Source organism: Neofelis nebulosa, chromosome 8 (genome assembly GCF_028018385.1).
Source record: "Neofelis nebulosa isolate mNeoNeb1 chromosome 8, mNeoNeb1.pri, whole genome shotgun sequence".
Classification (NCBI taxonomy): Eukaryota; Metazoa; Chordata; class Mammalia; order Carnivora; family Felidae; genus Neofelis; species Neofelis nebulosa.
This window is the reverse complement of record NC_080789.1, coordinates 101382390-101395843: the sequence shown is the minus strand read 5'-3', so window position 1 is coordinate 101395843 and position 13454 is coordinate 101382390. Positions and strand designations below refer to the sequence as shown.

At 44.6% G+C, this 13454-nt stretch overlaps 1 protein-coding gene across 2 annotated transcripts; it reads left to right on the top strand.

Annotated features, from left to right (window-relative positions):
- Window positions 1-6264: 6264 nt before the first annotated feature.
- Window positions 6265-12308, top strand: COPS7A (COP9 signalosome subunit 7A). Of its 2 annotated transcripts, none has more exons than XM_058743888.1 (8): window positions 6265-6799; window positions 7170-7374; window positions 9083-9158; window positions 9615-9703; window positions 10664-10866; window positions 11475-11580; window positions 11745-11896; window positions 12064-12308. In XM_058743888.1, the coding sequence occupies exons 2-8, from the start codon at window positions 7213-7215 to the stop codon at window positions 12101-12103; spliced, it is 828 nt and encodes a 275-aa protein (XP_058599871.1). In that variant the 5' UTR covers window positions 6265-6799; window positions 7170-7212; the 3' UTR covers window positions 12104-12308. The 2 variants fall into 2 exon arrangements, with proteins under 2 accessions (XP_058599871.1, XP_058599870.1); XM_058743887.1 differs by having other exon boundaries at window positions 6299-6713.
- Window positions 12309-13454: the final 1146 nt, after the last annotated feature.

The window sequence follows — 13454 nt, the reverse complement described above, 5'->3', positions numbered from 1 at the left end:
TATAAGAGGTGCTCAATGTATATAACCTTTTGAATCAACGATGAATATATTATTATGTGTCTGACTACTTGGTGTCAGTCAGCTTCTCTAGCTTTATTTCAGTGCATTTTGTTTTCCATCCTTAACATTAAAAACAGAGCACAGCCCCTCCCCCCATTGACCTTGTACATAACTGTCAGTAACAAGTGAATGCATGGTTACTTTGTAGGCTTTGCTTAAATTTCATTAGCTCCCATTTTCTTGTTGGAGATCTTTATTTTTCTGCCCTTATCCTCTTTCCTCATCTCTATTCCTTTGTTTTCTTTTTTTTTTAAGATTAAAAAAAAATTCTTTGTTTTTAACATTTATTTATTTTTGAGACAGAGAGAGACAGAGCATGAACGGGGAGGGTCAGAGAGAGAGGGAGACACAGAATCCGAAACAGGCTCCAAGCTCTGAGCGGTCAGCACAGAGCCCGATGCGGGGCTTGAACTCAGGGACCGGACCGTGAGATCATGACCTGAGCTGAAGTCAGACGCTTAACCGACTGAGCCACCCAGGCGCCCCTCTTTTTTTTTTTAAGATTTTTAAAAAATGTTTATTTATTTTTTTGAGACCGAGAGAGATCAGGAGAGGGACAGAGAGAGAGGGAGACAGAGGATCCAAAGCAGGCTCCGTGCTGACAGCAGAGAGCCCAGTGTGGGGCTTGAACCCACAAACCACGAGCTCATGACCTGAGCCAAAGTCAGATACTTAACTGAGTCACTCAGGCGCCCAAGGACTAGATCTCAGATTATCTCTGTCTCTCTCTTCCCTCCTTCCTTTCTGCTTTTTCTTTTCTTTTCTTTCTTTCTTTCTTTCTTTCTTTCTTTCTTTCTTTCTTTCTTTCTTTCTTTTCTTTCTTTCTTTCTTTCTTTCTTTCTTTCTTTCTTTCTTTCTTTCTTTCTTGATTTTATTTTATTATTTTTTTCAATAATCTCCACACCCAACATAGGGCTCAAACTCACAGTCCTGAGATCAAGAGTCACAGGCTCCACTAACTAAGCCAGCCAGGCAACCCTTTTTCTTCTCTTTCTTAACACAGTGTCAAAATCAGACAAACTTGCATTTGGATCTCAGCTAATTATACTGACCTTCAATAAATTATTTAACTTCTGTGACCCTCAGTGTCCCCACAGGTTAACTAAGATATTGATATGCACCTCAAAGGGTTGTTGTAAAGATTGAATAACAACAGCAACAACACCCTACAGCTAACATCATACTTAGTGGTAAGAAACTAGAAGCTTTCTCATTAAGATCAAGTACAAGGCAAGGAAGTCCCTTCTCACCACTCTTCAACTTGCACTGGAAATCCTTGCTAATGTAATAAGACAATAAATAAATAAATGAATAAATAAATAAATAAATAAATATTTTAAAAAATATAAAAGGTATATAGATTGGGAACAAAAACATAAAACTGTCTTTGTTTACAGAGGACATAATCATTCATGTAGGAAATCTGAAAAAATTGATTAAAAAAAAATTCTCCTAAAAAAACCCCAAAACTCTCTTGGAACTAATAAGCAAGTATAGCAAGTTTTGGGGTCCCTGGCTGGCTCAGTGGGTGGAGTGTGTGGTTCTTGATCTCAGGGATGTAAGTTCGAGCCCCAAGTTGGGTGTAGAGATTACTTAAAAATAAAATAAAATCTTAAAAACAAACAAATAAACAAACGAAAAACAGAAGTCAATTGCTTTCCTATATACCAACAATGAACAAGTGGAATTTGTAATTTAAAACAACAACATTCACATTAGCACCCCCAAAAGTGAAATACTTAGGTATACATCTAACAAAATGTACATAAGATCTATCTGAGAAAAACTATAAAACTCTGATGAACAAAACCAAAGAAGAATTAAATAAATGGAAAGATAATCCATCTTTATGGATACGAAGAATCAATATTATCAAAATATCAGTTCTTCTCATCTTGACCTATAGAGTCAATGCAATCCCAATCCCAGAAAGTTATCTTAAGGATATTTACTGAGGCAAAAGGCCCAGATAGCCTATACAATACTGAAGGGGAAAAACAAAGTTAGGAAACTGAAACTATCTGATTTCAGGGCTAACTATAAAACTATGGTAATCAAGGGGTACCTGGATGGCTCAGTTGGTTAAGTATCGACTTCAGCCCAGGTCACGATCTCGTGGTTTGTGGGATCACACCCTGCATTGGGCTCTGTGCTGACAGCTCAGAACCTGGAGCCTACTTTGGATTCTGTGTTTCCCTCTCTCTGCCCTTCTCAAGCTCTATCTCTCTCTCAAAAATAAATAAACATTAAAAAAAATTTAAAGCTATAAAAATCAAGACAGTGTAGTATTGGTGAAAAAATAGACAACTAGATCAGTGTACCAGAATAGAGAGCCCAGAAATAGACCTGTATAAATATAGTCAAGTAACCCTTGACAAAAAAAGCAGAAGCAATACAATGGATCAAAGATAATCTCTTCACTTTTGGTGACTGTGAAGATGGGGAGATCCTGGCCTGGCCAAGGATGTTGGATCTCATTGTACTCCTAACTCTTCGACCTTTGTCTGAAGGCCCTCAATAAAATGGTTTGATCCTCTCCCCTTAAAAAAAGATAATCTCTTCAACAAATGATGCTGGAACACTGTATTATTCACATGAAGAAAGAAAGAAAGAAAGAAAGAAAGAAAGAAAGAAAGAAAGAAAGAAAGAAAGAAAGAAAGAAAGAAACAAAGAAACAAAGAAACAAAGAAACAAAGAAATTTAGACACAAGGGTTTATACCCTTGGCAAAATTAACTCAAAATGGGTCACAGACCTAAATGCAAAATGCAAAACTACAAAACTCCTGGAAGATAACAGAAAAACTTAGATGACCTTGAGTATGTTAATGCCTTTTTAGATACAACACCAATGACACAATCCATGAAAGAAATAATTATAAGCTGGACTTAATTAATATAAAAAAACTTCTGTTCTGCAATAGACCAATTAGAGAAGAGAATTAGAAGACAAGCCACAGACTAGTCGATAATATTTGCAAAAGACACAGCTGATAAAAGATTGGTAGCCAAAATATACAAAAAGTCAACAAACAAGAAGGGGAGCCCTGGGTGGCTCAGTTAAGCGCTCGACTCTTGGTTTCAGCTCAGGTCAGGATCTTATAGTTCGTAAGTTTGAGCCCTGTGTCAGGCTCTGTGTTGTCAGTGAGGAGCCTGCTTGGGATTCTCTCTGTCTCCCTCTCTCTGAACCACCTCCCTCTTTCTCAAAATAAATAAATAAACTTAAAAAAAAAAAAACTCAATTGGGGCCCCTGGGTGGCTCAGTCGGTTAAGCGTCTGACTTTGTCTCAGGTCATGATCTCGCCATTCATGAGTTCAAGCCCCATGTCAGTCTCTGTGCTGACAGCTCGGGGCCCAGATCCTGCTTAGGATTCTGTGTCTCCTTCTGTCTATGCCACTCCCCCGCTTGTGCTCTCTCTCTCAAAAGAAAATAAACGTTAAAAAAATTAAAAGCAAACAAAAAAACCCCAAAAAACTCAATGAACAAGAAAACAAACAACCCAATTAAAAAATGGGCCAAAGACCTTAACCGATACTCTATTAAAGACATCCAGAAGGCAAGTAAGTATATGAAAGGATGTTCCACATCATATGTCATCAGGGAAATGCAAATTAAAACAACAAGATACCGCTACATATCTAGTAGAAGGGCCAAAACCTGGAACACTGACAATACCAAAGTTTGGCCAGCATGTGGAGCAAAAGAAACTTTCATGCATTGCTGATGAGTACAGCCATTTTGGAAGACAGTTTGGTGGTTTCTTACAAAACTAAATATACTCTTACCATATGATCAAGTGATCATGCTCCTTGATGTTTACTCAAAGGAACAGAGAACTTTGTCTATACCAAAACCTGCACATAGATGTTTATAGCAGTCTTATTCATAATTGCCAAAACTTGGAACAGACAAGAAGTCTTTCAGTAGGTAAATAGATAAACTGTAGTACATCCAGACAATGGAATACTAGTGGTGCTAAAAAGAAATGAGCTATTAAGCCATGAAAAGATAGGGAGGAATGTTAAAGTGCAAAAAGCCAATATGAGAAGGCCACATATGGTATGGTATGTTTTCCAATCTATGACATTCCGGAAAAGGCAAAACTGTGGAGACAATGAAAAAAGATCAGTAGTTGCCAGGGGTCCAGGGTGGGGAGCAATGAACAGGTAGGGCACAGAGAATTTTTCAGGGAGTGAAAATACTCTGTATGATATTATAATTATGGATATATGTCATTATTCATTATCCAAATCTACTGAATGTACACCACCAAGACTGAACCCTTAGATAAGCTGTGGACTTTGGATGATTATGATGTGGTCAATATAGATTCATCCTTGGTAAAAAAAAAAAAAATGTACCATTTTGGTGAGTAATGTTGTTAATGGGGAGGTTAGGCATATGTGGGAGCAGGACTTATTATGAGGAATCTTTGTACTTTACTCTCAATTTTATTGTAAACCGAAAGCTAAAAATAAAGTATTAAAATTTTTTAAAAAATTATTTTAAGTAGGCTCCATACCAACATGGGGTTTGAACTCACAATCCTGACATCAAGAGTCACACGCTCTACTAACTGAGCCAGCCAGGTGCCCCTAAAAAACAAAGTCTTGGAGTGACTGGGTGGCTCAGTTGGTTGAGTGTCCAACTCTTGATTTTGGCTGTGGTTATGATCCCAGGGTTGTGGGACGGAGTCCTATGTCAGGTTCTGTGCTGGACCCTGCTTGGGATTCTCTCTCTCTCTCTGCCCCTCTCCCCCACTCTCTAAAATTAAAAAAAAAAAAAAAGTCTGAAAGTTGAACAAATAAGTAAAGACATGGCACATAATAGAACATATGTGGACTCTTGTTCTTTCCTCATATTTTTCTTTTTCCTTCCCTCTTCAAACAATTTTTTAGTGGCTTATTTACTTATTTTTTGAAACAGAGACAGACAGTGTGAGCGGGGTAGGGGCAGAGAGAGAGGGAGACACAGAATTCAAAGCAGAGAGAGAGGGAGACACAGAATTCAAAGCAGGCTCTAGGCTCTGAGCTGTCAGCACAGAGCCCAATGCAGGTCTTGAACCTATGAACCATGAGATCATGACTTGAGCCGAAATCGGATGCTTAACCAACTGAGCCACCTAGGTGCCCCTTTCCTTTCCTCTTTAAGTTGGTAAGATTGGACTCCTTAATTCTTTGGTTCTTTCAAACTTTGGATATTTTGGTATGTTTTTGATTCCTTTTCCTCACTTTTGTGTCATCTCTTCCCTTATTTTCTTCTCTTTCTCCTCTGCCTCTTCCTCCTCCTTTTTTGATCCTTTCTCTCTCCCTGCCCCTCATCTCCTTACTCTGGTTCTGCTTCTCATTTGCTATCATAAACCAAGCCATGTGGACCATAAACTTTGAGTTTGAAGTCCCTTCAGCTCCAGCAGTCTAACAGTCCTGTGATACTCCCTTCATTTATGTTCTCTTCCCCACCCCCCACTTTCTTCTCATTTCATTGCTTATAAATTGCTTAACTTCCCTGGGCCTCAGCTTTTCCATCTGGAAAATTGAAACAATAATAGATTGTTATCAATATCAAATGAATTAAGTAAAGCTCTTAGTTCAGCGCCTAACACAAAGGCCTCTGAGATGTCATTAACTTTGTTCTCATTTGACCTTCTGCAAGCAAGCCTGGTATGAAATTTAAACACTATAGAAATGTTAGTTGTTTATTATTTTCCCTAAAGTATCATGGTGACATGGAAGAATGGTCTAGGCTTGAAGAAACCTGAGTTTCAGGCAAATCTCTAAATTCTTATGAGCCTCAGTTTCCTTATCTGTAAAATGAGAATAACAGATGCCTTCCTTCCACCTAGAGGTATTTCCTCTCTGAAGAATTAAAAGATGTAATGCACAGCAAAGCATCACTCTACCATGATAAACGGTGTCCTGGAGTCACACTAGGGATGCGGTATGAGGATTCAATGAGATAAGATACCTGACCAACAGTAAGCACTCAATACACGTTATCTATTATTATTTCCTTTACTTTTTCCACTTCTTTCCTCTTGCTTCTCAAAAAAAAAAAAAAAAGTGGTTAAAATAGCCAGGTGATCCTTGCTGCTAAATTTCTATCATTGATTCTTGTCTCCTTCCCATCTCCTCCTCATTTCTCTCTCCCGCAACCCCTCCCCCTTTCCCTTCTCCCTCTCTCTTTCCCGTTACAGCTTTCCTGTCCCTCAGGCACAGTGTGCAGCCCCGCGGATCTCCAGATTTCAGGCAGCTTAGATCTGACACATAGCCACCCGGTACCTGCTGGAGACCAGGGGTTCCCTCTACATTTAGCGTCTGGCGCTCGCCCAACAATAAAGTTTTATTGAAACAGGACAGGAAAAAAGGCGCCCGTCATTCTCTTCAACAGCCAATCAGAGAGTAGAATGACTGGCGCTCGCAGGAGCTTCAGCCGGCGGAAGGCAGGGGAGGGGCATATCCCGCCCCAAACCGGTCTCTTAAGAGCGGAAGTACGACCCGGAAGCCAGCCATAGAGTTTAGTGGCCAGAGCGACTCTGCAGGGAGGTGGCAGGAAAGGCTCAGAACAGCTGCCGGAGGTGACGGAGCAGCGGCCCCGCCCGGTGTGCTGGAAGACGAAGCTTCCAGATAGCTGCCGGCCCGCAGAGTCTGACCCAGGGTACGACTGGGCAGTCGGCGTGAGCCTGCGGTCCCTGGGCGGCCTCTTTAAGGGAGGGGGCGGAGCCACGCGGAAGGATCCTGAGGGTGAGGTCACGTGGTTGGGGGCACTTGCGGGGCACCCAGGAAATTTGAGGGACTGTTGTTATTGGGGTGTACACCATGTAACGCCCCTTCCCCCACTACATCCTGTGCCTAGGGGGTTCAATGGGGTGCACGTGGTGGGGCTTGGGATTGGCCCAGGGATGGGGGAGGGGGCGTGGCAACCCTGTCTCAGTCAGGTTTCCATCAAAGTGGCCAATTGTAGGATTCCTAGATCCTAGTTTTAAACTACTCCACCTCTGTTTCCTCATTTGCAGAAGTGACTCAGTGCGTCTGCAATCCAGCCCCTGACCCCAGTGCTTCTCGTCCTCTCAGTGTTCAGGGACCTCCAGCTTCACAACCTCTTTCCTTGCAGCTCCAGATATCCTGAGCCCAGGTCCCCCCAGCTCAGTGCAGCCATGAGTGCCGAGGTGAAGGTGACAGGGCAGAACCAGGAGCAATTTCTGCTCCTGGCCAAGTCAGCCAAGGGGGCAGCGCTGGCCACACTCATCCACCAGGTGCTGGAGGCTCCTGGTGTCTACGTGTTTGGGGAACTGCTGGATATGCCTAATGTTAGAGAGGTGGGTTCCTGACCTGGATAGCCCACAGGGAGGCTTGGGTCTAAGTTTGAATTTGAGAATGGGTGGGCAGGACTCACTGGCAACCCCATAACCATTCAGTTGAATTAGAATATGATGATGATTAGTTAGCAGCTGGCATAAATAAGTAGGCAGGTAAACCTCTTAGTTCCCTTTGGTGATGAGTGATCTGTAAAACCCAGTATTTTTCATTTTTAAGCAAAAGAACATGTGGTTCAGAAAAGGAGACCTGATTCCAGCCTGTCTCCACCAATGTAGTAGCCCTTAATAAAATCATGTCACCTTGATCAGGTCATTTTTACTTTAGGACCTCAGTTTTCTCTTTTAAAATTGGAGTGGACACTGCCCTTCACTGTTAATTATAGAAATCAGGTGAGATTATGGGAAGTATAAAGTCCAGTACAAATGGAAGGAACGAACATGAAACTGACATGCCCTCCTCTCCCCACTTTGTCCCCTTTGCTAATTCACTTAAGTGAGGTAAATGTCTAGAAGTGTTAGAAGGTGTCTTTTCCCCAGAGATGTGTGGCAAGATGCTAGGAACAGAGCAGAGAGAACTATTCACACGGAAGAGGCAGGGTTAAGAGTTAAAGTCTAGAGTGGGTGGATCACAAAAATGTTTGACGTTAGCCCAAGTCCTGAGATGCTATGGCATTGGTATATGGGCAAACTGTGTTAAGTTTTTGAGAGCCAGTGATTGACTGAGTCAATGGATTTAACCTTTTGGGACCACTCTGGTATGGAGAAAACTGGCTTTCTCTCCCTGCTTTCCTAGGCCGTGGAACTAAAGAGGGTCCATTAAGGTGAAGAAAAAGAAGTATTTATTGGGTGTTTATCTCTCTGCTAGTCATCTGGGAATACCAGAGAAATACAAGACACAGTGCAGACACAGTGCTTATTACTCTTCTAAAACTTATATTCCAGTTGCAGAGATAAGATAAATGGATATAGATGTGTAAATTATTTATTTAGGAAGTATTTATTGAGAGCCAAACACACGCATAGCTCTTCTAGATCTAAGTGGGATACCAGGGACTGGTAAGGGACCTAAGCGGGATACCAGGGACTGGTAATCTTACTGAAAAGAAGGATATTCTTAGGTAACAGCCTAAATTAAGTGCCAGTATGAGTGATCGGTGATAGGAGAGGAGATCTGGGTGCGCTGACCTGGGTGATGAAAGCCTCCTGGGTGCAGCAGGTCTGACACAGAGGCCACAAATTCCAGCACCTGCTGAGGCCATGCAGCTGTCAGAGATGAGTAAGGCTAATGCAGGAGTGTTGGGTGAATTAGAAAGTACAGCAGACTGCCTAAAGGATATTCAGATTCAGAAATATGAAACACACCCTAAGGACCAGAACACTGTGTGTGTGTGTGTGTGTATACATGTACATGCATGTGCACGTGCTGCTGAACACTTGTTTTCAATTCAGAATTTAGGGTAGGAATTGAAGATGTTTGGAGGAAGAGGGCCTGGTGAATTTGGAGAATAGTGTAAACAAAGGCCGTGAGGTAGAAATGAGGCCTTCCCGTAGGGAGAGTGATCAGAGAGGCAGAGAGGTCCTCTCGGTGAGCTGGAAGAGATGATGGGAGAGGGGCCAGATGGGGCCAGAAAGTGGAATTCAAAACAGGGTAAGGCTGGGAGGCTGGGGAGAGGCCCATCCTGTCACATCTTCCTTCCTATTCCTGCAGCTGGCTGAGAGTGACTTCGCTTCCACATTCCGGCTGCTCACAGTGTTTGCTTATGGGACATATGCTGATTACTTAGGTAACCGGAGGGCTAGAGCTCTGGTGTCGTGGAGGTGGGAGAAGGGCAATTTCTCTCTCTTTTTTTTAAATGTTTATTTATTTTTGAGACCGCGCACAAGCATCCTTGTGCGAGTGGGGGACGGGCAGAGAGAGAGAGACAGAGACAGAGCATCCAAGCAAGCTCTGAGCTGTCAGCGTGGAGCCCAGTGTGGGGCCTGAATTCACAAACTGTGAGGTCACGACCTGAGCCGAAGTCGGATGCTTAATTGACTGAGCCACCCAGGTGCCCCCAGAAGGGCAATTTCTCAAAGAACTTAGAAGGAATTGCTGGGATACCCTCCTGGGGTACATAGGTCAAGGTTAAGACTTGAATTGGCATGGAAAACTAAAAAAAAAAAAAGAAGGCAAAGGAAGAGGCTAGGGCTTCCCACAAAAGCGTAATCCGAACTTCCTACACTTTCTCCTTTTTTCGTAGCTGAAGCCCGGAATCTTCCCCCACTCACAGAGGCTCAGAAGAATAAGCTTCGACACCTATCAGTTGTCACCCTGGCTGCCAAAGTCAAGGTGAGTAAGAGTCCTGCCCCCCCCCCGCCCGCCCCCAGTCCTGAGCCAAGAGTTATATCCCTTCACAAAGGGCCTATTTGAAGGGAATTTGCACTCAGACAGCCTATGTCCACACAGTTCTGCCTTCCCACCCCCACCCTGTCCCTCCAAGGTATGTAAACTCTACTGCCTGTAGCCTTTCAGCCTGAATATTATTCTCTTAGTTTTCTGTTTTGTTTCTGTTTTTCATTCAACACTTTTTGCCTTTTGGGTCAAAATAGCAACTGGGATGCCATTCTTTTGTTTAACAATCACCCTCCCCGCTAGAGAAAGTCCCACACCAACAGCCTCAGCTTGCAGATCTGAGAACAAGACTCTCTCTTCTGGTGAAGTGCTAGGCTTCTGTTTGCTAGAAATATCTCTGCAGGTTCAGTTTTTTAAATACCCTCTCCACCTGTCTACCTTCTCCCAATTATTATTTGATTCTCTTGTTGTTTCATGGTTTTACATAAATCACGTGTCTCTCTGTTGTGAGATGCTCTTTGGAAGGAGGTGGAGTATAAATGATGCACAGTAACTCCAGATCCCTCCCACACCACATACTCCCGTTTTGTCAGGCTTATCTGGACCAAGGTCTGTGTGCTGTCCTGAGCTGTGGCCAGAGGAGTGACACCCAGGCAGATGTCACTTTCTTTCTCTGTGGCGTGGGAGGAATACGGTCGAAGGGGAATATAAATCTTCTATTTTATTTCTGGCTATTCTTCTCAGGATGTTATTTTTCAGGTGGCAGTGCGTTTACTTATTTTGCTTTAGAACCAGCCTTTTAGAGGAAATCATTCAGGAATAGGAGCGGAGAGTAGGTAGGGGAGCCTGGGCAGGAGGGGAAAGGAGGGAAAAATCTTGGAAGCCCTTGTCTGCTTGCAGAACTGCACAAATCCCAGCCCAACCACCCACCCCCCCACCCCCTGCCCCTGGCCCCAGTGTATCCCATATGCAGTGTTGCTGGAGGCCCTTGCCCTGCGCAATGTGCGGCAGCTGGAAGACCTTGTCATTGAAGCTGTGTATGCCGACGTTCTCCGCGGCTCCCTGGACCAGCGCAATCAGCGGCTAGAGGTTGACTACAGCATTGGGCGGGACATCCAGCGCCAGGACCTCAGTGCCATTGCTCGGACCCTGCAGGAGTGGTGAGACCTGTGTCCTGGCCCTGTTCCTTCTCTTCTCACTCCAAGAAAGGGGGAGGGCTTCTGAAAGAGGGAGGGCTGGGCTGGGCTGGGCTCCAGCGGTGGAATCCCAGACGTTGAAGGGAAATGAGCTCATTCCTCCAAAGGCTTCTGAGGGCAGAAGGGAGCAGAGGAGGGCCTGGGAGGCAGGAGGCCAGAGGCAGTGTCCTTGGTACAGTAAGTGGGGGAAGGGAGGAGGAGCGGTACTGTAACCTGCACTGTCTACAGGCCATGGGTCTCTTCCACTTCCGTTTTTCTCTTTCTGTTCTTGTCTAGCTTAAATTCATTAATATACCTTTTTTATTTTATTTTTTCTCCAACGTCTACCCAATTTTGTTTTTAGTTCCTACTCGTCTGTTACATGTTACTCCAGGCACTTCCTATACCTCTCGTATCGGACCTGAGTGTCTCTGTGGCTCCTGGGACTCTTGTTGCCAGTGGTTTCCAGGTGCCCTGGCGAGGGTTCCTTACTCGGACAAGGGTTTGGCTGCAGGATATCCTGAGTCTGTTTTTCACGAGTGCGTGATCACTGCTGCCTTCCACTGACACTTCTTCGTTCCTGATCCTCGCAGGTGTGTGGGCTGTGAGGTGGTGCTGTCAGGCATTGAGGAGCAGGTGAGCCGTGCCAACCAACACAAGGAGCAGCAGCTAGGCCTGAAGCAACAGATCGAGAGCGAGGTGAGCAGGCAGGGGATCAGGACGGACCCAGGCTCCTCCAGCCTGGGCCAGTTGTCCTGTTCAGGGGGGTTTGCACCGTGGCTGTAGCAGATAGACAAGACAGGCAGGGACTGTCAGATTCTGGAACTTCCCTCACTGTTCCCCATTTCTTTTCATCCTGGCAGGTCGCCAACCTTAAAAAAACCATTAAAGTTACAACAGCAGCAGCCGCTGCGGCTACCTCTCAGGACCCTGAGCAACACCTGACTGAGCTGAGGGAACCTGCTCCTGGCACCAACCAGCGCCAGCCCAGCAAGAAAGCCTCAAAGGGCAAGGGGTGAGCCACTGTGGCAGGAACCACTTGCTTCTGGGGTGCCCTGCTTTTACTTTAGAGACCTAGCTGTCTTCAGCCCTTCAGTCATTTGCATGGGGGTAGGATATGGGGGGAGCCCTCAGGCGTTAGGAGATTCCCTGCAGCCTTTCTCTCTCTCTTCCCCTTGCCAGGCTCCGAGGGAGTGCCAAGATTTGGTCCAAGTCGAACTGAAAGGACTGTCATTTCTTCCCTGGGGATGTGGGGTCCCAGCTTCCTGCCTGTCCCTTAGGAGTCCTCAGAGAGCCTTCCTGTGCCCCTGGCCAGCTGATAATCCTAGGTTCATGACCCTTAACCTCCCTCTCCTCTCCGTGACCCCCAAGCATATATCACACCTTCTCTAGGGAGGAGGCAAGTACAAATCATGATTTTGTTGGTACTTTTGCTTTATGTGGCTTTCTTATGTGTCTCATTGTCTCCCTCCACCTCCCTGCTGTACTCTCCCCCTATTTCTTTAATGGGGGGGGGGGGGCAGAAACATCTCTCCCTGTTTCTTATATATCATTGAGTAGGTGGGACTGCTTCTCCAGCATAACCCACATGTGTTTCTTCTGGTACCTCTCCACCCCTGCATGCTTAATGCCCAGTTTGTACTCCTTACCCCCAGCCTATTTGGGCAGCATCTGAAGAGCCATAGGGCTCCCACCTTTATTCCCACCTGGAGAATTCTGGGAGCCAGTCTGCCATTCTAGGAGTCACTGGACACTTTCATCCTAGAATCCTGTCACACTACAGTTTTTTCCTTTCCTCTCTCCTCCGCTTGGGTCCTGGGAATGCTGCTGCTTCAATGACCCCAGAGCCTAAGAAGGGCAGCTGTCTCTTGAGATCTTGAGAGATGGTTCTTTCTTAGCCCTGGCTATCTTGGAAAGCCTGATGGCAATCCTGGAAGGATTTATACTTCCTTTTGTGAGTTTGGTGGGGAAGGGAAGGGGATATAGATTGTATAAAAAAAAAAAAAAAAAAAAAGTATATATACATATATCTATATATAACATGAAACAGAAATAAATCTATGAGAAGTCTATCTACAAACATGTCCTGAAATGGGTATCTTTTGTCTTTGGTATTCATGGTTGGGAAGAAGGTTCATCGTCAGTCCCCTCTAAAGCAAAGTACTGGAAGAAGAAGAGAACCAGATACTATGTGCTGAGTCCTGGCCTAGGAGCCGAGAGTCCTAGATCTTGAGTTGTATGATGGGACAAATTGCTCAGTAACCCAGCACTCAGTCAGAAGCAGTTGGATACTTAGCACCAACATGTGATAAGTGCTGGAGATGCAAAATGACAGTCACTGCCCCTTCTTTCAAGGAGCTTGAGTTCAGCCTGTTGCCTTCCTTCTTATAGACTTATACAGGGGGGAGTTGATAATAACCTTCAGGTTTTGCATCAGAACCACACAGAACTCTGAGATCTTAGTAGGAAGCAGCAGGCTCCTGTCTGCTGTCCAAGGCAGAACTTGCTGTGCTGGGAGGATTGGTCTCCTCCGTCTAGTGTAGTGCTGTGCACTCTTTAGAATTGGGAACTCT